We start from the raw sequence: 24,075 nt of genomic DNA on the forward strand, positions 1-24,075 counted from the left end.
ACGTAAGACAAACGTATAAGCACCAGGATTTAAAAAAAATGTTTTTTCCCAAAATTGTCAGTTTATTTTTTATTTGTATTTAATGTTTACAATGAAATATAATAGGGATGAATACATTGTTTTATTAAAATACAACACAGTGTTACTAAACACATTTAGCTCCAGGAATTTAAAAATATATTTTTCAATAGCCGTTAGTTTTTTATATACATGTATGTTAATAATCAATGTTTATAATGAAAGATCGTAGTGATGATTTCCTTATTTCTTGGCATCTTTTTTTATAAAAAGGTAGTACAAACAGTGGTATTAGACATATTGGGCACCAGGAATTAACTTTTTTTTTTACGCAGTCATCAATTTATATTATATGTATATTCAGCGTTTATAATAACAGGTTTCAGGAATGAATATATTATTTATTGGTGAATCTTATAAAAACGTAGTACACACTGTCTTTTTAGATGTATTTAGCACCAGAAATGTAAAAATATGTTGTATATGTGTATTCAATGTTTAAAATGAAGATCGTAGGAATAAATACATTGTTTATCTGCGTATTTTATACAAAATTAACACAGTGTTATTAGACATATTCAACACGAGAAATTGAAAAAATAAAAAAAAATTCCACCTTTTAAAATGCTTTCTTTGTCAGTTTATGTTAAATGTGTACGTTGAATGTTCATAATGAGAGATCATAGAGATAAATACATTATTCCTTGCCGTGTTTTATAAAAACTTAACAAAACAGTGTTTTTAGAAATATTTAGCACAAGGAATAAAAAACTAAACATTTCTATAGCTGTCAGTTGATGTTGTATGTGAACGCTCAGTGTTTATAATAATCAATCACAGAGATAAATACATTATTCTTTGGTGTGTTTTATAAAAACTTAACAAAAAAGTGTTATTAGAAATATTTAGCACCAGGAATAAAAAAAATACATATTTCCAAAGCTGTCAGTTTATGTTGTATATGAACATTCAGTGTTTATAACAATCAATCACAGAGATAAATACATTATTATTTGGTGTGATTTAGAAAAACTTAAGACAACAGTGTTAATAGAAATATTTAGCACAAGGAATAAAAAAAACATATTTCCACAGCTGTCACTTTATGTTGTATGTGAACATTCAGTGTTTATAACAATCAATCACAGTGATGAATACATTATTATTCCGTGTGTTTTATAAAAACTTAAGACAACAGTTTTATCAGGGATATTTAGCACCAGGAATAATGGAAAAGAAAATATGTTTCCACAGCTGTCAGTTAAGGTTGTATGTGAACTTTCAATGTTTATAATAAAGGATTACAGGTATATCATATTTTATATGTCGGCGTATTTTATAAAACCGTAACACAAAAAGTGTTATTCAACGTATATAGCACTGGGAATTTGAACATATATTTTTTCATAGTCATAGTTTTTTGAATGTGTACATTCACTATTTATATGATACAAAGCAGGGATGTTATTTGGAGAGTCAGTAAATATTATCTCAATATTTTGCAGTAGAAATGCCATTATGTACCTTCTGCCATTTACAGGAAGATCATCTAATTGTTTGGTCTATATGTCACTGGCATAGAGATAACATATATATTTGTTGCAAATAAACAGTATTTTTCTTAGCAATTAAAGAGTTGGTTTGCAACTTGCTCACACTCACATCTGTATTGTCTCTCCAAACTACAGCTCTATTGTCAAAATGAACTTTTCTTTTAGCGACAGATAAAACCCAGAGGCACCTCTAGCAGGAGTGTGAGTCCATCCGTTGTTTGCATGATGACTATGCAATCTCCAAAATGACAAGCGAGCTGAAACCCTGCCCCGCAGAATCCCCGGACTGCACCTGAATTATTAATGGACTATTGATGAGGCCCCTTATGCACTCTGCTCGCAAACCCAATGACATTCTTTTCATCCTGACTTAAGCCACTTCTGCCATCTCCTGCAACTTCGACTCTATGCAGCACAATAACCCCAAAATGCACGCTTCCCTGCCAGTTCATTATAACCTTAGTCAACAATCTTAGCCCATTCGGTCTTCTAATGTGCACACACAAGGGGAATCAACAGAGCAACCTGATGGGGATACTGTATACACACATCAGCTGCTTTGAATTGGATTTCTCCTTCTGCCTTTAGGTGTTAATATAAAATCCATCAAGCCTCATTTTTGTCATATTGAAGGAAATGTAAGCTTTGCAACATTCCTGCCAAGATTTTGCAAGCACATCCAAGGAATGCATGCATGTATCTTTTAGGATGCTAATTAATCAATATGATGCCAAGTGTCGAATGACTCTCAAGCACTTCAGCATGCACTTCCGACTCACCCCTGGGCCTGCTCCTCCGTATCTCCACCGCCATCAACTTTGGCAGATGCAGAAGCACTTAATAAATTGCACCTTGAACAAAAGGAAGAGGTGATGAATTGAAAAAGGACGTCTTTGCATAATTTATGCCGCCATCTCTCTCAAATTGGCCAATAGTAAATAATTAAAATTGATCTCATTACGGGAGTTTTCATTATTGGGTAAATCAATTAAATGGAACCCAAAAGGGACCTCTGAAGGCCTGGAGAGGCACCAGGGCCAGAAGGGATGTGATATTAAATCGGTAAAACACAGGTCAATGCGGTGGTAGTGGACAAAAAATTATGACAAAGCATGTATATATCATAGCAATAAAACAACAATTTGAATTGCTTTCAAATTATTTTTAGAAGTAAATAGTCATAATGTATGAATATTTTAGATGTAAAGGTAAGGCGCAAAGTCTCAATATTAGGAAAAAATTACATTAAGACATAAAAAGTAATGCACATTTGTTATAACTTCAGAATATATGTACACACATATTAGTAAATAAAGTTGTACTATTACCAGAAAAAAAAATATTTTGAAATTTGGTTGTATAATTTTAGGAGAACAAAAATTTAAAAAGTTATAAAAGATTAAGACAAAAAAGAAAAGGCCATCCATCCACCCATTTCCTTCCGCTTATCCGAGGTCGGGTCGCAGCCTAAGCAGGGAAGCCCAGACTTCCCTCTCCCCAGCCACTTCGTCTAGCAATAAAAAGAAAAGGCCATATTCTTAAAATAAAGTTGTCATGGCTCTTTCACCTTCTCTTGTCAGCTGAATTCTTTTGATAATTAAAAAAAATAAAAATAATATTAATATATCAATTATTAAAATTATTAATACATCAATATTTATTATTACGAGAAAATATTGACAGTGTAACAAAGTAAAAAATTTGTAAATTCATAATATTACAAGAAACAATTAAAAAAAACATGATAAAAGAGTCACGATAAATATTTGAGGAACAAGTCATAATATCCAGTACTTAGTAGTTAAATTTAGGCGCAATAAGGCACATTGAAAATATATTACACTAGGATATAAAAGGTAACATCACGGGAAAATGTTTTACTTCTCTTTCAATAGCAAACTCATATTACAAAATATATATTCATAAAAAATGTATTATTGCAAGAAAAAAGCTGAAATGTTCCAGGAATTAAGTGGTATAGTATCATGGGAATTTTTGTTTGAAACATTGTATACGACAATAAGATGAAAATAAAAAAGTAATAAAATAAATATGTATATATAGTAATACTTAAACTTCATTCTTGTTAAATACATCATTACTAATAAATACATCCATCCATCCATTTTCTACCGCTCGTCCCTTTTGGGGTCGCGGAGGGTGCTGGAGCCTATCTCAGCTACATTCAGGCGGAAGGCGGTGTACAACATGGACAAGTCGCCACCTCATCGCATGGTCAACACAGATAGACAGACAACATTCACACTCTAGGGCCGATTTAGTGTTGCCAATCAATACAATGCAACTTAAATATTAATTCGGATAAAATGCCTACTTTATTCTTGTTGCCTTGTTCTTTTCTAAGATATTAATTGAACCTTTTCAAAGATATGTTTATGCACCTGATTTAGATATTTTTGGAATTCGTACAATAAATATATTAATTGATGCACTGTATGTGAATATTTTTTTCTGAGGTTCTGGTTTGTTTCAGCTACTCTTGTCAGCCAATCAGTTGCTTGCATGCTGTCCAACAAGTTGCAAGGCTCATCCGTAAGTGAGAGTCTATTTCGCTCCAGTATGTTTGGCTTTGCTTTTCCAATCCAGTTTTGTTAGGTTAATTAGTCTTGTGCAGAACAACGTCACACCTGCATGTTTAAATGTTAATTCTCTGCTTGTGTGCGTGAATGAATGACACACACACACACCAGCTTTGCATCTCAAGCCGGATACCTTCAGTATAAACATTAGCATTTTGTGGAAACAAGCCAGTAATTGGTTTAAGATGTAATAAGCTCAGGGTATAGGCACACAATGAAAGAAAGCATTGTGCCTTTAAAATGAATAAAAATTGATTGTGTCCCAATAAAAACCAAATTGGCGGAGTGTTAACTTGATTGCGCATAAACGTCCGTAGCAGTCCCGGGCCACTTTATTGTGTGCTAATGCAATAGAGAACACTTAGCAATAAATGCTCCTCTCTGATGAGCTCACAAAGGGCTTTCCAAGATGGCCTGATGAAATTGTAAAAATTAGATTTGTGCCAGCTGCTAATGACTCCTAAAACAAAGGAAAATCTCCAAATAGAATTAGCCTAGCCTCCTCCACTCTAAATACATCATATGTAAATTACTGTCATTTGGAGAAATCTACTTGCTGGAAGGTAAAGCCTTCATTAGAGTGCTCAGTGGGTTTGGGACTTGAACTAGAACTCCTCCAGGACCTTTAAGAAGTTTTAGTACAGAGAAGCTAAATGTATTGTTCACTTATTGCTGCAAATCGGAGAGGTTTCATAACTTTACTGCATATCAAACTGGGAATAAATGCACGATATTGACTGTTTTGCTATATTATCACACTACCGCCGCTATTCTAAATTATACAAAAAAAAAGTCCCATACATGTATGATATTTAAAGGCCTACTGAAATGAGATTTTCTTATTTAAACGGGGATAGCAGGTCCATTTTATGTGTCATACTTGATCATTGCGCGATATTGCGATATTTTTGCTAAAAGGATTTAGTAGAGAACATCGACGATAAAGTTCGCAACTTTTGGTGCTGATAAAAAAGCCTTGCCTTTACCGGAAGTCGCAGGCGATGACGTCACTGGTGTGAGGGCTCCTCACGTCCTCACATTGTTTTTAATGGGAGCTTCCAGCAGCAAGAGCTATTCGGACCGAGAAAACGACAATTTCCCCATTAATTTGAGCGAGAATGAAAGATTTGTGGATGATGATATTGATAGCGAAGGACTAGAAAAAAATACAAATAAAAAATAAGGTTTAAAAAAAAAAAGGCGATTGCATTGGGACGGATTCAAATGTTTTTAGACACATTTACTAGGATAATTCTGGGAAATCCCTTATCTTTCTATTGTGTTGCTAGTGTTTTAGTGAGATTAAATAGTACCTGATAGTCGGAGGGGTGTGTCCACGGGTATCTTGAGGCCTGTGTTTGAGGGAAGTTAATGTCAGTCGCATGGACGGCGCAAGCTCCACAGATCTCCGGTAAGAGGCGACTTTTTAACACAATTTTCTTACCGAAACCTGCCGGTTGACAAGTGGTCGGGATCCATGTTCGCTTGACCGCTCTGATCCATAGTAAAGCTTCACCTCCGGGAATTTTAAACAAGGAATCACCATGTGTTTGTGTGGCTAAAGGCTAAAGCTTCCCACCTCCATATTTCTACTTTGACTTCTCCATTATTAATTGAACAAATTGCAAAAGATTCAGCAACACAGATGTCCAGAATACTGTTTAATTGCGCGATGAAAAGAGACGACTTTTAGTGGCAAATAGCGCTGCGCTAATATTTCCTGACAGTCCGTGACGTCACGCACACCCGTCATCATTCCGCGACGTTTTCAACAAAAAACTCAGCGGGAAATTTAAAATTGTAATTTAGTAAACTAAACCGGCCATATTGGCATGTGTTGCAATGTTAATATTTCATCATTGATATATAAACTATCAGACTGCGTGGTCGGTAGTAGTGGGTTTCAGTAGGCCTTTAAAATGTTGCTTTTTTTCCTACCAAAATTGACAGAATTCTTACCAAAAGGGTTATAATGTCCCCATTTTTTAAAATTACTGAAACTTTACGTGTATTTAATTGAAAAAAAACATAAAGGTTTATTTATTTGTAAGTGGCAGCATGGGCACAATATAAAAATTAGGTATGAATGGAAAATATCGAAGATGTAATTATGAGGAATTATGACATCATACTGATAAATCCACTAACTTTGAAATATAGCTCAGATTAAAAGAAAAATGCTCCAATGAGGCAAGATTACACATACTGTGCTGTAGGTGGTTTACAGTGAGCAAATTAAGCGTTCCTACCTGTGCTTTGGCCTGTAAACTTCCTCTGAGCTCACTGTTAACAAGCATGGCGTTGATTATGTGGGACTCCTTCACGGTTTCAGAGGAATACATTAAGCCAGTGGTTCTTAACCAGGGTTCGGTGAGTCGGCCTCAGGGGTTCGGCGGAGCCTCTGTCACAGAGGTCAAGATAGACCCGACTCATTGTGTCAATAAAAACTTCTCCCTATTGGCGTCTTATGGACACCACCAAACAATGTTCCCTCTAATTTTCCATAGTATTTGCAGGTGTGTAGTTTGTTGGTAGTTCATGCACTGTTTTGGTTTTGTTTTTTGTTCATGCACGGTTCATTTTGTGCACCAGTAAAAAAAACTATAACTCTGTCTTGAATTAGAAAAACATTTTTATTTTTCACTAAAGAAGGGTTTGGTGAATGCGCATATGAAACTGGTGGGGTTCGGTAACTCCAACAAGGTTAAGAATCACTGCATAAAGTTATTTGCACCAAATGTCCTGCAAACATTCCACGAGGAGTTAAAAAACATTGCGCTTCAACACACCTTATGAGTCCCCTGCAACACCAGCATCGCTAAGTAGGTGTTTTCAGAGGCCTTGGAGATACTTGCGCTGCTAAAGAAGCTGCCCCAAAGTCAAAGCAGCCTCAGAGAAAGGTGTGCACTCATCACAGTAAAATCTACAATTTGAAAATAATTTTTACAAATAAGTTATCAGTATTTGTCTTGAGAAGTAGGAAGTATCTTGAAAAAAATAAAAAAATACTGTGCATTCCAAATAAAAATATTTCCATTTTTTGATCCAGATTTTTTTGCACATATTGTAGCGAAATAAATACTTATCATTCTGGCAACCTGACAATTTAATCAATCATTGTTATTTTTATTTCTGCATCATTTTAGTTCACCAAAATTATTTTCCATTTTACATTGAACGCAATCAGTGCTATTTATATTTTGTACCATCAATGTACAGTAATACAATTTTCAGATGATTGAATCAATCATATCTATTTTTAAGTTACTTATTTTGTTTTAAACACATAAGAAAATTAAATTTCACAACCTAATAACTTGTTGAACTAAAACAAATTGTGCATTCAACCTACTGTGTCAATGTTTGTATGTTACATCACTACTCCAATGCAATTTTCAATAATCACTCATTTTAAATATATTATTTCATTAATTTCAGACTTTCTACTGTAAAATGATCATTCATTAAAATTATAATACACATCATTATTCATTATAATTTGGAATGCACAATGTTTTGCTTGTTAAAACCATTACAGATAACTTATTAATGTCTATAATTTTTTTTAAATTTCAATTTAACTGTAGTTTGTGTACATATTTTTTTACGTCTGGCTTTGGGGCAGCTTCTTCAGCAGCACAGGCATCTTCCTTGGCTTCCAAAACACAGCCATAGGCATGCTAGGATTTTCAGCTGGTTGATAAGGTTTGATGTGTTGAAGCGTGACATGTTTTTTTTTTCTCTCCTTGTGGAATGTTTGCAGAACATTGGGTGCAAAGAGCATGCAAAATGTCTTCCTCTGAAAATGGTAAGAAGTCCCACGCGACCGACGCCATGTTTGTTTACATTGAGCTCAGGGGACGTTTAGAACAGGAGCACTTGATTTGCTCACCCTCACCCACCTACCACACAATTTGGGTAGTTTCGCCTCATTAGAATATTGTTTTTTTTTAATTAGTTACAGGAGCTAATTTTTATGTTTTTATGGATTTATCGTATGACAACTTAATTCATATTATCTGTTGGAAATGTATTGTGGACCCCTAATAATAATAAATAGTCAATTATAGTTAAACATCTGGTTAGCTTAATCCAATTAAGTTTAATTTTTATATTGTACAACACCACTATAGTGAAATGTTTGCAATAAAAAAAACAAAATCAAGTGTGGAACATAAATCTTCCCACAACGAACAATGCCACTTTGTCGGTTCGAGACGCAAATCCTGCAACCAATTATTTGCCCTCCTGGAAGATCCTCCGCTTAACCACTCCACGACCTTTCACACTCCCCTCCGCTGTTTGCGTAGGGCAGCAAAAACAGACATTATATGACAACTGTGTGGGAATTACACACCAATTAAACGGGATAAGTCGCTGCGTTTGCAGGGGGCTGCGTCCTAATGCAAACAATAAGCCTGTCAGCTTGGGGGACACAAGGCCTTGTGTGTTCCTAGCAGGTAGGTCATGGACTTATCTGCCCATTGTTCTGGCTTCATCCCTGCTGAATAACGTGGCTTTGCTATGAGATTTGTCTAGCTTTAGGTAAACCTCCACCAAATATATGCCCAGACCTCACATGCAGGGTTTCCTCAAACAGAGCATGTTTGCAGGACAGCTGATGTCCATGCTACTGTACAGTGCCACCCCTCTGCGATGGGAGCGAGCTCTCTAAGTATTTTTTGAGCATTTGACATGAGGATCACATATGGAGCAAAGGCTCTGCTGCAGCTGTGGGGTATTTCCACTATCCATAAGCACCTTCCTATTAATGGGCTGGGAAAGCCACGATACATTTAATCCGCCTGACAGTCACTCTGTTGTGTAGGCTCTCATTAAAACCGCCTTGATACACAGTAGAGATATCAATATAGAGATTTGATCTCATCACAGCAGCAAAGATGACCCATCTCGCTTCTTGAAGGCGGAGGATTATAGTAATTGAAAGTCCATACTGCGACATAAATAACCGTTCTCCTCGCACCAGGCTAGACCTGCTGGTGCCGCTTGCTGTCTGTTGGCAAGAACTAAATATATTTCCGGCATTCTGAATCGCATTCCGCCTCGACACAGTACATGCCAGTAGTTAACAGCGCATGTGAATAAATAGCTTTCCTCCGCCAAGCCTGGAGACGTGTCAAAGCATGATGCAAGTGATTTGTTTGCGCGCAATTAGACGTGATGTGCGTTAGCAGCTGCGGTATTCTTTGTGCGCCGTCTCCGTTTTGGTCGCTTTATCACATGGGTAACAGGTCGCGGGAAAACAGGCAGAGTAATGACTCCTCTTGCGCGGCGAGGGCCCCCGATTCCTAAGGAGCAGAACTCTGAGCCAGAATTATGTCACTCTCAGCACCTGTTACTGTGAAAAAACAGAAGAACGTCACCAGCCTCATGAAGTTCCGGCACGCATGCAAAATGTGAACTTCTGAACCGCAGTGCTTACTTTCTCATTTGTGCACAAGCAGGGTACAAGAAGCGTGTCGCAACAGCCCATCTAATTCCATAGGACGCCAATACGTGGACGTCACTCAATCTGCCCATGACCGGATAACACAGGACTTGAAGTCGCGTGTGCAAAATATGGGTGCAACGATTAGTTGATGTCAAAAATCGACAAAAACCAAGAGGATTTGTCGTGTTGGTAGGGATGGTTGCCATTCACATTTGAACTCTTACTGTACCGCTTCCCGGGACCGAAGAATCTATTCCTGTACTCAACAGCCCCCATTTTTGGCATTTGTGTGTGTTAAAAATATCAATTGTTTTTGATCATAAAATCTAATTTTTTACAACATTTAAAAACGGGTTGACTATGATAACTGCTATTCGATTGTTATATCTTGTTTCATTATCACATTCCTGAGTCTCATTTGCAGGCATAACACAGAGTTTCAATTGCTGTTGCAAGTTAAAGACGTTAGATCGCAGTACTGTGTAATTTATGGTGTGTTGGTAAGTTCAGGCTTTGCTAACTGTTACGCCCCACAAAGTGTTAATACTAGGGATGTAACGGTTTTGTGTGTACAGACCACACATCAGTTTGTCAGATATTTAGATGATTAAAAGTTTAATTGTTGGTTAACTTTACAGAGAAAACATATTCCAGACTGATATAAACATGTCCACTGTGTGGGACAGGGCTTCTCAGAAAGTAAAAGTTAAAAGACACTAAAGTGAACATTATTGTTTTACACTGGATGTTTACATTGTCTCTTTAAAAACACTCAACAGTAAGTTTGCAAATAATATATTTTCACTTAAATTTAATATTTGCACTTTGCACTTAAACATTAAAGTCAAAGCAGCCGCAGAGAAAGGTGTGCACCCATCACAGTAAAATCTACAATTTGAAAATAATATTTACAAATAAGTTAGCAGTATTTGTCTTGAGAAGTAGGAAGTATCTTGAAAAAATATATATAAATACTGTGCATTCCAAATAAAAATATTTCCATTATTTGATCCAGATTTTTTGCACATATTGTAGCAAAATAAATACTTATCATTCTGGCAACCTGACAATTTAATCAATCATTGTTTTTTGTTTTTTTTGCATCATTTTAGTTCACCAAAATTATTTTCCATTTTACATTGAACGCAATCAGGGCTATTTATATTTTGTACCATCAATGTACAGTAATACAATTTTCAGATGATTGAATCAATCATATCTATTTTTAAGTTTTTCATTTTGTTTAGAACACATAAAAACATTTTATTTCAAAACCTAATAACTAGTTCAACTAAAACAAATTGTGCATTCAACCTACTGTGTCAATGTTTGTATGTTGCATCACTACTCCAATGCAATTTTCAATAATCAATAATCACTTATTTTAAATATATTAATTCATTAATTTCAGACTTTCTACTATAAAATGATCATTCATTAAAATTATGATATACATCATTAACAATTATAATTTGGAATGCACAATGTTTTGCTTGTTAAAACTAATACAGATAACTTATTAATGTCTATAACTTTTTTTAAATTTCAATTTAACTGTAGTTTGTGTACATATTTTTTTACGTCTGGCTTTGGGGCAGCTTCTTTAGCAGTACAGGCATCTTCCTTGGCTTCCAAAACACAGCCATAGCCATGCTAGGATTTTAAGCTGGTTGATAAGGTTTGATGTGTTGAAGCGTGACATGTTTTTTTTTCCTCTCCTTGTGGAATGTTTGCAGAACATTGGGTGCAAAGAGCATGCAAAATGTCTTCCTCTGAAAATGATGATTAAAAGTTTAATTGTTGGTTAACTTTACTGAGAATCAACATACTTCAGACTGATATAAACATGTCCACTGTGTGGGACAGGGCTTCTCAGAAAGTAAAAGTTAAAAGACACTAAAGTGAACATTATTGTTTTACACTGGAAGTTTACATTGTCTCTATAAAAACACTCAACAGTAAGTTTGCAAAGAATATATTTTCACTTAAATTTAATATTTGCACTTTGCACTTAAACATTAATGTTTGTAGTAATACGTATGGTCAGAAGATTTTAGCATTGTATTTGTGTTCAATTACACTAAGTGTGTTTACCCTAAACATTCCTGCCACTACATTTGACACACTTTAACATTTTTAAGTATTATTTTGGACATACAGTATATAGCAATAATATTGTACCATGGCCTTAATACTGTGAAGATATCGTACCGTGAGATTTGATATTTACATCCATAGTTAATACTGTAAGTATTGCACTTATTACGCACCAGTTGTTTGATTGTAACGTGCATCTTAGTATAGTTTTCATTAATAAAATTGAAAGTGTTGACATTTTAATGTAAAATTGCTAATGCTAACCAGTAGCATGGCATTAGCAAAGTCAATGTATATTAGCATTAAACTAGTACATTTTTGGCTAAGTGGAGCATAACTTTTGGGTTTTTTTAATCCATTGAAAATTGCATCTTTATTTAGAGGTAGTATGGCTAAGTGGAGCATAACTTTTGGGTTTTTTTTAATCCATTGAAAATTGCAACTTTACTTACAGATCGTTTGGCTGAGTTTGCTCTCAGTTCTGCTGGAGTGATCTCCAAGTGCCAATGTGCAGTATACAGACTGAGTCGGCAGCCGGGCATGACGTCACGTGCAACCCCAGTACCAAAACATTACACCGTTGGATTTTAGGTCAATTGTTGCCCGGTAGGACCGGCGGGATTTGGTCGATGCCGAAAAAAGTACCAGATTCGGTACCCATCCCTGATTCCCGGTGATGACATCACTCGTGTTTTTCTGGACGGAAATCAGTGTGACTGGCGTTATGGCGAGACATTCTGCCCATTGGAATTCATATCCCCAGGCCTTGAACACGCACACTTTTTTTTAAGTTCAATGTTTATTATCCACTTCTTCTTAGCACTGTAATTCACACCTACTTTTTTCCTTCCCATGCTTGGAAAACAAAGTTACGTCAATCTCTAGCCATAAGATAATGCCAGCGTATATAACCGGATGTTTTGGTCAGATGTCACTGGGTTCACTGTGACTTTTGCTACGCCAACTAATGGCAGGGATATGCTTGTATCTCAAATTCCTGCTTACAACTTAAAGCATACCAATTAGTCGAAAGACAGATCTTATCTTAAAACACTCCTATATTGAGGTCCCACTGTCTTCATTAGTTTCAAAACCTGCACAAATCAGTGAAAAACTAATCTGATTAATTACGTTTCAAAAAAGGACGCCTTCACTTGTCAGCTAAGAAAAAGACAAACAAACTTGTTCTGAATTTGTGTAACGTTGAATTAAAGCTAGAAAATGCTAACTCAGAGTTGTTTTCATTGTCAAGTCTGGCATTAAAGATGATGATTAACATAACAGAGAAACAGTACCTGGACCTCATCCCGACTGATTGAATGGCAGCACATTGCAGGTCCGTCTGTAGCTTATCAGCCAGGTTAAGCCACTGGGATGGGGAGCAGCGAGACCCCTGGAATAACTCCGGATGCCTTGAGCCCCCCACTGTCAACACAATGGCCTTAGTGTTAGTGATTTCATCAAGGCCACCACACTGCTCTACCCACCTAACTCCTGCATTACTTTTTACACAGTTCTGTAACGTTGCTTGGCAAAAAGTATTTGGCATGGACGGCAGCCATCATCATCATCATCATTTATTTTTATTCCTTTCATGAAAATGCATATATACAAGCAACATACAATTGACACTTACATTTTTTTGTTTCTTATACATTTCCATGATCAGAAAGGAGCAGATTGAAGAATACTATTCTTATATTTATCTGCCCCCTTGATGCCATGATGTAAGCAGCAGCACCACCCGGCCAACAGCTGTGTGTGGTCTACCGATGCTGGCACAGCACTTTTAGCAAGACTATTCCGAAAGAAAATACGGAATCAGTTTGCAACATTTAGGTTGAGCTCACCTATTACATAAATGACCTTGTGTCAGAACTAACATACGTTCAATTATACATTGATCCTGAGGTGTGGTCTGCCTGAGCGACGTAACCATAATAAATCAACAGGAGCTACAGAGTTATCTGGTCAAAAGGGTAATTATCACTGATAAGGTAAGACCATTACTACCGTTGGTTGACGACACAACACGACAACAAATGGGGCAAGAAAACATTTGAAAAGTTTGATGAACAATTGAAAAGTTTGATGAAGTATTTTGGACGTGCACAAAGGATTTTACGGATAGTACGTGAAATTGGACGTTGTACTTGTTCTCAGGCTGTACGGACCTGGAGCTTCTACAGTACAAGTAACCAAGTATTAATTTCACGGCAATATGATCTCCCAAATTTACGAATTATATGAAATTTGTCATTAAAAATGCTCATTTTATAAATTACTTGAAATGCTGTTTTGGTGGAACTGTGCTCTCTTGTTGGTTTTAGATTCAATATAAATGAATTGTATTATTATTATTAATTTAAAATTTTGCCTATTACTGTATTTTTCGGACTATAAGTTGCAGTTTTTTTCATAGTTTGGCCAGGGGTGCGACTTATACTCAGGAGCGACTTATGTGTGTAACACATTACCGTAAAATATCAAATAATATCATTTAACTCATTCACGTAAGAGACTAGACGTATAAGATTTCATGAGATTTAGCGATTAGGAGTGACAGATTGTTTGGTAAACGTATAACATGTTCTATATGTTATAGTTATTTGAATGACTCTTACCATAATATGTTATGTTAACATACCAGGCACCTTCTCTGTTGGTTATTTATGCGTCATATAACATACACACATTCAGCCTGTTGTTCACTATTCTTTATTTATTGTAAATTGCCTTTCAGATGTCTATTCTTTGTGTTAGGTTTTATCAAATAAATTTCCCCAAAAATGCGACTTATATATGTTTTTTTCCCTTATTTACTATGCATTTTCGGCGGGTGCGACGTATACTCCGGAGCGATTTATACTCCGAAAAATACGGTACTCACAATCCTTATGTAATAGATTTGTTGCATTATAAATAATCATTCTATTCTGCCTATAAAAGCATTTACAAAACATCCAAACACCTCCTGTAAGGTTTTAATATACTGCATATCATGCAAGTACAGTATAGATATGTCTGTTACTACATTACATATATACTTACAGTGTGCGTATAAAACATTGATGGAGGTTTTTGGATGTTTTTTTAAGTACTTTAAATGCAGAATAGAGTGACTCCCATGGACTCCATTGTAAGCGGGCTTTTGATCAAATCTATTTACAAGTTAGAATGCAAAAGAAAGGGACGCATATGTGTGTTCTTCCTACTAAAGGATTGTGAATGATAGACAAAATTTCAAGAAAGCGCAGTTCCTCTTAAAAGGGGTCAAATTATGATTGTTGTTCCTACATTTAGAACACTTCATATGAATACCCCGTCAGACCCTCCGTGCGTGGCGCTCCAGACTATAATTGATAGCTGTGGTCTTACACAAATAAATGAACCCACGCATCGCAACGATAACACGATAGACCTAGTACTTGTCCGGAGTAGCACCACGTCCAAAGTTATGGTACTCCCGTACAATAAAATTATGTCCGATAATTACCTCATAAAAGTCAAAGTTCTTACTCATTGTCAACAAGCTACTATTAACCAATACTTTAGCATCTGCAACATTAATGTGGTCACAACTATGACTCTTACTGGCCTATTGCTTTCGGTAATGGCACCATTCCGAAATGATGTGGGTTCTATCAAAAATCTCACTAACAACTTCAACAATGCCTTGCGCAACGCCATTGATAGTATAGCATCGCTAAATCTAAAAAAGGCCCCTAAAAGGCGTACCGCTTGATTCACAGAAGAAACCAGAGCTCTTAAACTATCATGTAGAAAGCTAAAACACGAATGGTGTACAACTAAACTTGAGCTTTTCCATCAAGCATGGAGTGATAGTTGAATAAGTTATAAACACGTGCTTACTTTAGTGAAAACTAATTACTACTCCAATCTCATCTGCCTCAATAAAATCGATCTTGAATATTTGTTCAGTACAGTAGCATCGCTAACCCAACAAGGGACTCCCCCTTGTAGCTCCACCCACTCGGTTGATGACTACATGCGGCCGCTAGGTGACAACATATGCAAATACGGTGATGGCTTTCACTGTTATGCTGAAGACACCCAACTATACATGCCCCTAAAGCTGACCAACACGCCGGATTGTAGTCATAGAGGCGTGTCTAAATTGAATTAAACAATAGATATCCAGCAACTTTTTGCATCTTAATGATAACAAAACAGAAATACGGATTATCGGTCCGGCTAGACACCGACGCCTATTTAATAATACCACTTTAACATTTGACAAGCAAACAATTACACAACGCGACTTGGTAAAGAGTCTGGGTATCAACTTCTACCCAACTTTCTCATTTGAGTCACACATTAAGAGTGTTACTAAAACGGCCTTTTTTCATCTCCGTAAAATTTGTTCCATTTTGTCCACCACCGACACTTAGATCATTATTCATACATTAGTTACGTCTCGTCTCGATTGCTGTAACGTATTATTTTCGGTCTCCCCATGTCTAGCATTAAAAGATTACAGTTGGTACAAAATCCGGCTGCTAGACTTTTGACTAGAACAAGAAAGTTTGATCATATTACGCCTGTACTGGCTCACCTGGACCGGCTTCCTGTGCACTTAAGATGCGACTTTAAGGTTTTACTACATACGTATAAAATACTAAGAGCTCCAGCTCCATCCTATCTTGCTGATTGTATTGTACCATATGTCCCGGCAAGAAATCTGCGTTCAAAGAACTCCGGCGTATTAGTGATTTCCGGAGCCCCCAAAAAGTCCGTGGGCTTCTCTATCCGGGCTCCAGTGCTCTGGAATGCCCTACCAGTAACAGTTAGAGATGCTATCTTAGTAGAAGCATTTAAGTCCCTTCTTAAAACTCATTTGTATACTCTTACTTTTGAGACCCGTTGATCTGCAGTCTCCCTTTTCTGCTCTGCCCCGCTCTCCTCCATAGAGAGGTTATCAGGTGACCACGGATCAGCCTCCAAGGAGGACGCGCTCGCTGTTTCAAGTCAGGATCCGGGGTGGACCACTCCTCTTTGCATCAGTCGGTGACGTCTCTGCGCTCTGATGTGTAGAAGTCTACGTACAAGAGGATTCTCTGCTGGCCCCACTATGGACTGGACTCTCACATTATTGTTCGTATCCATTGCACCGGTCATCCAGGGTTGGTGGAAGGGGTACCCACATCCGCGGTCCCTTCTAAGGTTTCTCATTGTGCCCATTGGGTTGATTTTTTTTTCTTGCCCTGATGTGGGATCTGAGGCGAGGATGTCGTGGCTTGTACTGCCCTTTGAGACATCTGTGATTAAGGGTTATAGAAGTAAAGTTTGATTGATTGATTGATTTGTTGTGGTCTACATAACATGTTATGGTGGTTCTTTGGTCCAAATGTTGCAATCATAAAAGACACCTTTTTAATGTCTCTTCTAAATTCGCCGTTTTGTGGGCAGTCTGAAATCATGTGCCGAAGTCCTACTGCAGGCCAAGCCCACTTTGACTGCTTTTCCACCCCGTCAGCCATGTTGTCGACTTTAGTGCTTCCATATGGAGTCTGCTGACGGATATACATTACAACTAAACGCCACTTTGTATTTTAAATGGCAGCAGCGGAGGATGCATGTGCATGTATGAGCCAGTCTGCCCCACAACAAGAGGATAGAGACAAAAGGAAGAACTTATTGACTACAACTGGATAAAAATGGTGGACTCGTGCAAGAGGCAAATCTCCACCATATATGGAGGCAAAATACAAAATTCCAGTTTGGAGGAAAGCAAGATTGTGTTTGTGACATGTCCTCCTCTGATTTCCTCATTTATTTCTTCCAGTTTGGCTTGTACAGGATTCCTGTCACCACACCTCTAGTTCCTCCCCTTTCACCCGCAATCTTGCTTTCTATTATTTCCATTCGAATAAATGTTTTAAAGATCATTGCTCTATTTCTTTGCTCTGCATTTTACATTGTATCAGCAGATCGCCTTCTCCTATAACTTTCACCATTTCAACTTCTCTCTATTTCCTTCTTCACTCTCTGTGTCCCTGGGCTTAGTGCTGAAAAATTAACTTCAAATTTTAGGATGACTCTATACTCGTCCCTTCTTCCAAATTTTCCTCGTAGCTCTTTTCACATTTATTCTTCTCTCACCTTTTCTTCCACTCTCCACCCGAGTCCTGTCGTTTTTCCCCCCTCTTCCGACTCCAATTCGGCTGACTCCGACATCTCCCTAGGGCAAGCTCGCCTACCAGCAGATGAGTTGCACCTGTGTCTTGCCGTGGTCCTTGTTCCCTCCAATCAGCTCTCTCCTCCTTCTTGTGTCTTGTCCAGGTGTATTCAATTGTCTCATTAGTCTCAGTTTGTTCTCTGTTTTCCATCTCGTCTTTGTCCAGTTGTCATATGTCCTTTGTGGTCTTCAGAAAGAAACTTTTTTTAGCAGCACTCCAGTGCTCCTTCCACTTTGCTTTCTTTGAAATTGGGTCGACCTACGGTAAGGCGATATATTTTTAAACAAGATATCAATTAAGAAAATATTGTAATATCAATATAATTTATTTCACGTTAAAAATACCAAACGCCGCTTATTTGTTGTGTTTCTTGTTCTCCCCCGCTCCTCCTCCATGGCCTACTAAACCCCTCCCCTTCCTCTTTCCAAGACGTGCTTGAACTTATAAGAACATCCATGATTGGTTGGTTGTTTACTGCGATGAGTCCTGATTGGTTAGGACAGGCCAATCAGAGGCAAGATAGGGTGGGTCATCGAACTAGGAAGGGAAATCACAAAGTCCCTGACTGCAAATGTAGTTTTTTATCTGAATTTGAAACATTACGTATTATTTGCACAGCTATTTTATTTATTTTACGTGGAAAGAATATTTTTCTATGTTATTTATGTTATGTAATTCTGTGCTACTGCGATGGTATGGCGACTTGTCCAGGGTGTACACGGCCTTCCGCTCGAATGCAGCTGAGATAGGCTCCAGCGACCCCCCGCGACCCCAAACGGGACAAGCGGTAGAAAATGAACGGATGGATGGAATTCTCTATTATTTAAACAGTTTATTTTATATGCTGTTAATACCCATCTTGACTAACTGGATTTAAAAAAGTGTTTACAGTACACTTGTCATTCACTTCAATTTCACTGAATATCGCTCAAAAATGAATATCTTTATATTAGAGCTGGGCGATATATCGATATATCGCGGGTTAGTCTCTGTGCGATATACAGAATGATTAGATCGTGATATTCGAGTATTCGTTCTCACTCAGTTGCTTTTAGCTGCGGGCATTACACTACAGGCTCTTTTTCACTCTTTCCTGTCGCTCCTTCATACAGACAGAAAGCGCACTTTCTTACATATGTCACATACTGTACGTATACGCCCTGCTCACGAACAGAGATGTAGCAGCATGGGTAACGTTGGCTGTGGTGCTAGCGGAACCGTGCGAGTGGTAATACGAGAGAAAGAAGATGCGAATCTGGTAACAAATGAGGGAAAAATTAATTTCCAAGAAAAACAGCATGGAGTCCATCGTCTGGCGGTGGTTTGGCTTCAAGTGGGAATATGCCGAACAGACAACCGTAATTCGTCAAGTGTGGGACAAAAGCGTTGCTACAAAAAGTAGCATTACTGCTAATATGTAGCATCATTTGAAAAGTCACCCGCTAGAGAATGAAGAGGGATTACTCCGCATGTCAACATCTCCTTTCGGTGCCACACGGCCACACCATCAAAATGCCAAGGCAAACATTTCCAGATCAACACCATATGAAAAAAATAGTCAACATTATTCAGCTCATTTTTATTTGACACTTATTGAAATATATTGTGCGACATCATGCACAAAAGTGCACTTTATTTGTTTTAAACCATTGTAGTGGCGTTCTGTACAAAAAGTGCACTTTAATTTAGTGTTGTTTTAATACGTCATCTTACTGACATCATGCACAAAAGTGCACTAATAACTTGTTTTAAAATGTCTCTGACAATGTTGCACTTTCTGTTGTGGAAATGACATGAAAGTTATTGCAACTGCTTAATAACTGTTTAATGAATACCGTTTTGGTCAATTGACTTAGTTGTGATTTCCTTCTCTGCATGAAAGTTTAAAATGAGCATATATTAATGCAGTATGAAGAAGAATGTTTTAATGTAGACACATAGAATCATCATACTGCTGTGATTTTATGCATCAAGTGTTCATTTATGGCTAAGGCAAAATATCAAGATCTAAATTGTGCATCGCGATATGGCCTAAAAATATTTTGATATTAAAAAAAGACCATATCGCCCAGCCCTACTTTATATGTATACTGTCACGGAAAAATATATTGAGATATGAATCAAATATTGAGTTGAAGTAAAAATATATCGAGATATACTTTTTCATCCATATCGCACAGCTCAAGGTCCACCTCACCTCACCCGTCACATCCTGACCGTGACAGTTTCGCCAAATATCATAGCCCTGAGTGTGTTTTACTGTAGATTTAGGTATTCACCAATAGTCTGGAAATCATTTATATATTCACTTTTATAAATAAAGTCAAAACATGAGCAAAAAGTATTTTTGGTTCTGATTTAAATATATATTTTTTTTTACCTTAAAGTTCTTCTGTGACCAGTGATTGTGTTCCTGATTTTAGAAAACAAAACAAAAAAAAGGTTTTGTGATAACACAAAAATATTGTCGGTTCTGCCAGTCACCGATTTACATAACATCCAAACGTGCCATGTTACGGTACCTGATTTGTGCGTGACGTCACGCCCGGGTGCCACTTTTCACACATCGGTACTTGGCGATTACTCTCACAGCACTGAGTGCGGACTCAGCCAAACTACCATTAGTGGTTGCAATTTTCAATGCCAACAATAAAATGTACTCAGAATAATACATAGTAAAGTAGAAGAAGGCTCCACTATTCCAAAAATGTGCTAGCTTGATCCTAATTTACATTGGCTTTGCTATTGACATGCGACTGATTACCTTTAGCAAATTTACATGGCGGTATCAGCACCTTCAAGTGTGTTATTGAAAACTACAACTAAGATGCACCTTGCAATCAAACGGCCAGTTCGCAATACGTAAAATATTTACAGTTTTAACACTTTGTAGGCGCAACAAAAATACTAACAAAAAAACACCATAAACTATACACTACTGCCATCTAACGTCTTAGACTTGCAACTGTAATTGCAACTTAATGTCATACGTGTTATGATCCGTTGCCCGGGTTATAGTTTGTTTACGTTTATTTCGGTTTTGATTCACTTGTGATTTAAATTCTGTTTCAGCACCCCTGGTTTGTGTTTCTTGGTTGTCATGGGAGCTGATTGCTTTCACCTGCCTCTGATTAGTATTCGGGACGCTCGCCCGTTCCCAGGCATTAATAAGAGAGCTATTTAGTCCTGCCTGTCGCTTCACTCCGTCTTGTGCTTTTGTTTGTTCTCATGCAACAGTTACATGTGTTACTCTGGATTCCTGTACTGAGCTTTGCCATTTGCGTTTTCTTGAACATATGCTTTGTTTTCCTTGTGAGCTATTCCGTTGGCTTATATGCTCGCTTATTTTGTTCGTTTTTGTATGTTTTTGAATGATTTATAGGAATAAATCATTTCCTACCTGTGCTCTGTCTCCGGAGTTCCTGCTGCATCGCTTGGAAGAACAATCCGCGCATCACCGTGCAACCAACACGTTACAATACCTTTGTATTAGACACAGAAATGTGATAATGAAACAAGATGTAAAAACTGGACAGAAGTTATTCTAATCAGCTCATGTTTAAATGTTGCGATAAAATTTTTATTTTATTATCAAATAAATGCATATGTTTTATTTAACACAGACCGAACATTGTTACTGTTGAGCACTGGTATCGATTACCACGTACCCATCAAAAACGATACCCATCCCTACCGATACTATAGTTGGTATCGTTACAGTGAATAATTGTATTGATCTGCCCAATTTATTTACATTTTTAAAGCATTTAAGTCACATTTTAAAACTAATTTGTATACTGTAGCCTTTAAAGAGACCTCCTTTTAGACCAGTTGATCTGCTTTCTCTTTTCAGCTCTGCCCCCCTCTCTTGGAGAGGTGACCACAGATGAGGCACTAGCTGTTCACTAGTGGACCGCTCATCTGTGCATCAGTTGGGGACGTCTCTGCGTTGCTGACCTGTCTCCACTCAAGATGATCTCCTGCTGGCCCCACTATGGACTGGACTCTCACACTATTATGTTGGCTCAGGGGTCACCAACGCAGTGCCCGCGGGCACCAGGTAGCCCGTAAGGACCAGATGAGTAGCCCGCTGGCCTGTTCTAAAAATAGCTCAAATAGCAGCACTTACCAGTGAGCTGCCTCTATTTTTTTAAATTGTATTTATTTACTAGCAAGCTGGTCTCGCTTTGCTCGACATTTTTATTCTAAGAGAGACAAAACTCAAATAGAATTTGAAAAGCCAAGAAAATATTTTAAAGACTTGGTCTTCACTTGTTTGAATGAATTCTTTTTTTTTTTTTTTTTTTTGCTTCTTATAACTTTCAGAAAGACAATTTTAGAGAAAAAAATACGACCTAAAAAAGATTTTAGGATTTTCAAACACTTACATCTTTTTACCTTTTAAATTATTCCCTCTTCTTTCCTGACAATTTAAATAAATGTTCAAGTATGTATTTAATTTTTTATTGTAAAGAATAATAAATAAATTTTAATTTAATTCTTCATTATAGCTTCTGTTTTTTCAACAAAGAATATTTGTGAAATCTTTCTTCAAACTTATTATGATTAAAATTCAAAAAAATATTCTGGCAAATCTAGAAAATCTGTGGAATCAAATTTAAATCTTATTTCAAATTCTTTTGAATTAAAAAAAATAATTCTGGAAAATCTAGAAGAAATAGTGATTTGTATTTGTTAGAAATATAGCTTGGTCCAATTTGTTATATATTCTAACAAAGTGCAGATTGGATTTTAACCTATTTAAAATATGTCATCAAAATTCTAAATTGAATCTTAATCAGGAAAAATGACTAATGATGTTCCATAAAACTTTTTTAAAATTGTTTCCAAAAGATTCGAATTACCTAGTTTTTCTCGTTTTTTTTCGGTTGAATTTTGAATTTTAAACAGTCAAAATTGAAGGAACCAAAGATGTGCATCGAAAAGTTATTCGGCCAAAAGATTGGTCAGTGTGAAGGTAATCACAATATTAGCAGCCGTGTTTTCATCCTTTTTGGTATCTTTATCAATCGCAACAACGCAACAAAAAATGAGACCAATACTGCACTGTAATTAATTTAGGCCCACATTAAAGAACACCATTAGCATGTCAATGACAATTTCCATATTATCATAATGCATCCTAATGCTAATGTTTTATTTACAACCTACTACTTCCTAAATAAGCATATTGATCAGTATTGCTCTGCCATCACTAGCTATCTACTGTTTATTTTGGAGCTTTGAAAAGAGAAAATCTTGCTACAGTACCTGTTGCCTGAACGGCCATCGTTAGCCAGATGGCGTTGCCAGATGGGAAATGACAAAATATCGTGCCGGTCGCTTAGAATTATCTTATTATGTGTAAAAAGCACATACATATGCGATTTGATGTTACTAAGGACCATCTGCTACAGAATATATTGCCACATACCTTGTATAGTATAGCTTTTAATTAAATTTTACCTTGAAATAGGCTAAACGCATGGATGACACTGCTGGGGTAAAAAGCTGCCACTGGCGGAACAGCGACACTACCTGGCTGCCAGGGGCAGCGCAGGATGTAACGTGCGTGTTGGTTAAGCCATGTCCATCCATCCATCCATTTTCCTACCGCTTGTTCCTTTGGAGGTATCGGGGGGTGCTGGAGCCTATCTCAGCTGCACACAGGCAGAAGGAGGTATTGAAATTAAAAATGATCGTATGTTTTGGGATTTTTGGAACTAAGAGGGGGAAATCATTGCACACAAATGATAAATATTGTAGGTCTGGCAAAACTTAAATGACATTTATTTCTTTGGTAAATATTTTAGTTTTTTTTTGTGTCTTTTTATTATTTTTTGGGGATGTTCCTTTTTCTATTTATACTGCTTGCTTTTTTAACCATTTTATTGACTGGTTTGTTCAGCTGTTTATTTATAACCTTGTCTGTATTTATTGTAATCTTAATAATTTTCAAAAAAGTATTTAGTCAGCCACCGATTGTGCAAGTTCTCTCACTTAAAATGATGACAGAGGTACACTTCAACTGTGAGACACACAATGTGAAAAAAAATCCAGGAATTCACATTGTAGGAATTTTAAAGAATTCATATATATATAAATATATATATATATATATATATATATATATATATATATATATATATATATAT

At 36.8% G+C, this 24,075-nt stretch overlaps 1 protein-coding gene across 4 annotated transcripts in view; it reads right to left on the reverse strand.

Moving 5' to 3' along the window:
- The window catches only part of eya1 (EYA transcriptional coactivator and phosphatase 1), a 128,310-nt gene extending 104,801 nt beyond the window's left edge, over positions 1-23,509 (reverse strand). The window contains exons 1-3 of one of the 4 annotated variants that reach the window (XM_061921875.1): positions 23,387-23,509; positions 21,321-21,402; positions 13,016-13,145 (exon numbers count right to left, since the gene is read on the reverse strand). In XM_061921875.1, coding sequence (XP_061777859.1) covers positions 13,016-13,145; positions 21,321-21,375 — 185 coding nt within the window. In that variant the 5' untranslated portion in view covers positions 21,376-21,402; positions 23,387-23,509. The remainder of the gene's footprint in view (positions 1-13,015; positions 13,146-21,320; positions 21,403-23,386) is intronic. The other 3 variants (XM_061921873.1, XM_061921874.1, XM_061921876.1) reach the window with 3 other exon arrangements.
- Positions 23,510-24,075: the final 566 nt, after the last annotated feature.

Source organism: Nerophis ophidion, linkage group LG15, assembly GCF_033978795.1.
Source record: "Nerophis ophidion isolate RoL-2023_Sa linkage group LG15, RoL_Noph_v1.0, whole genome shotgun sequence".
NCBI lineage: Eukaryota > Metazoa > Chordata > Actinopteri > Syngnathiformes > Syngnathidae > Nerophis > Nerophis ophidion.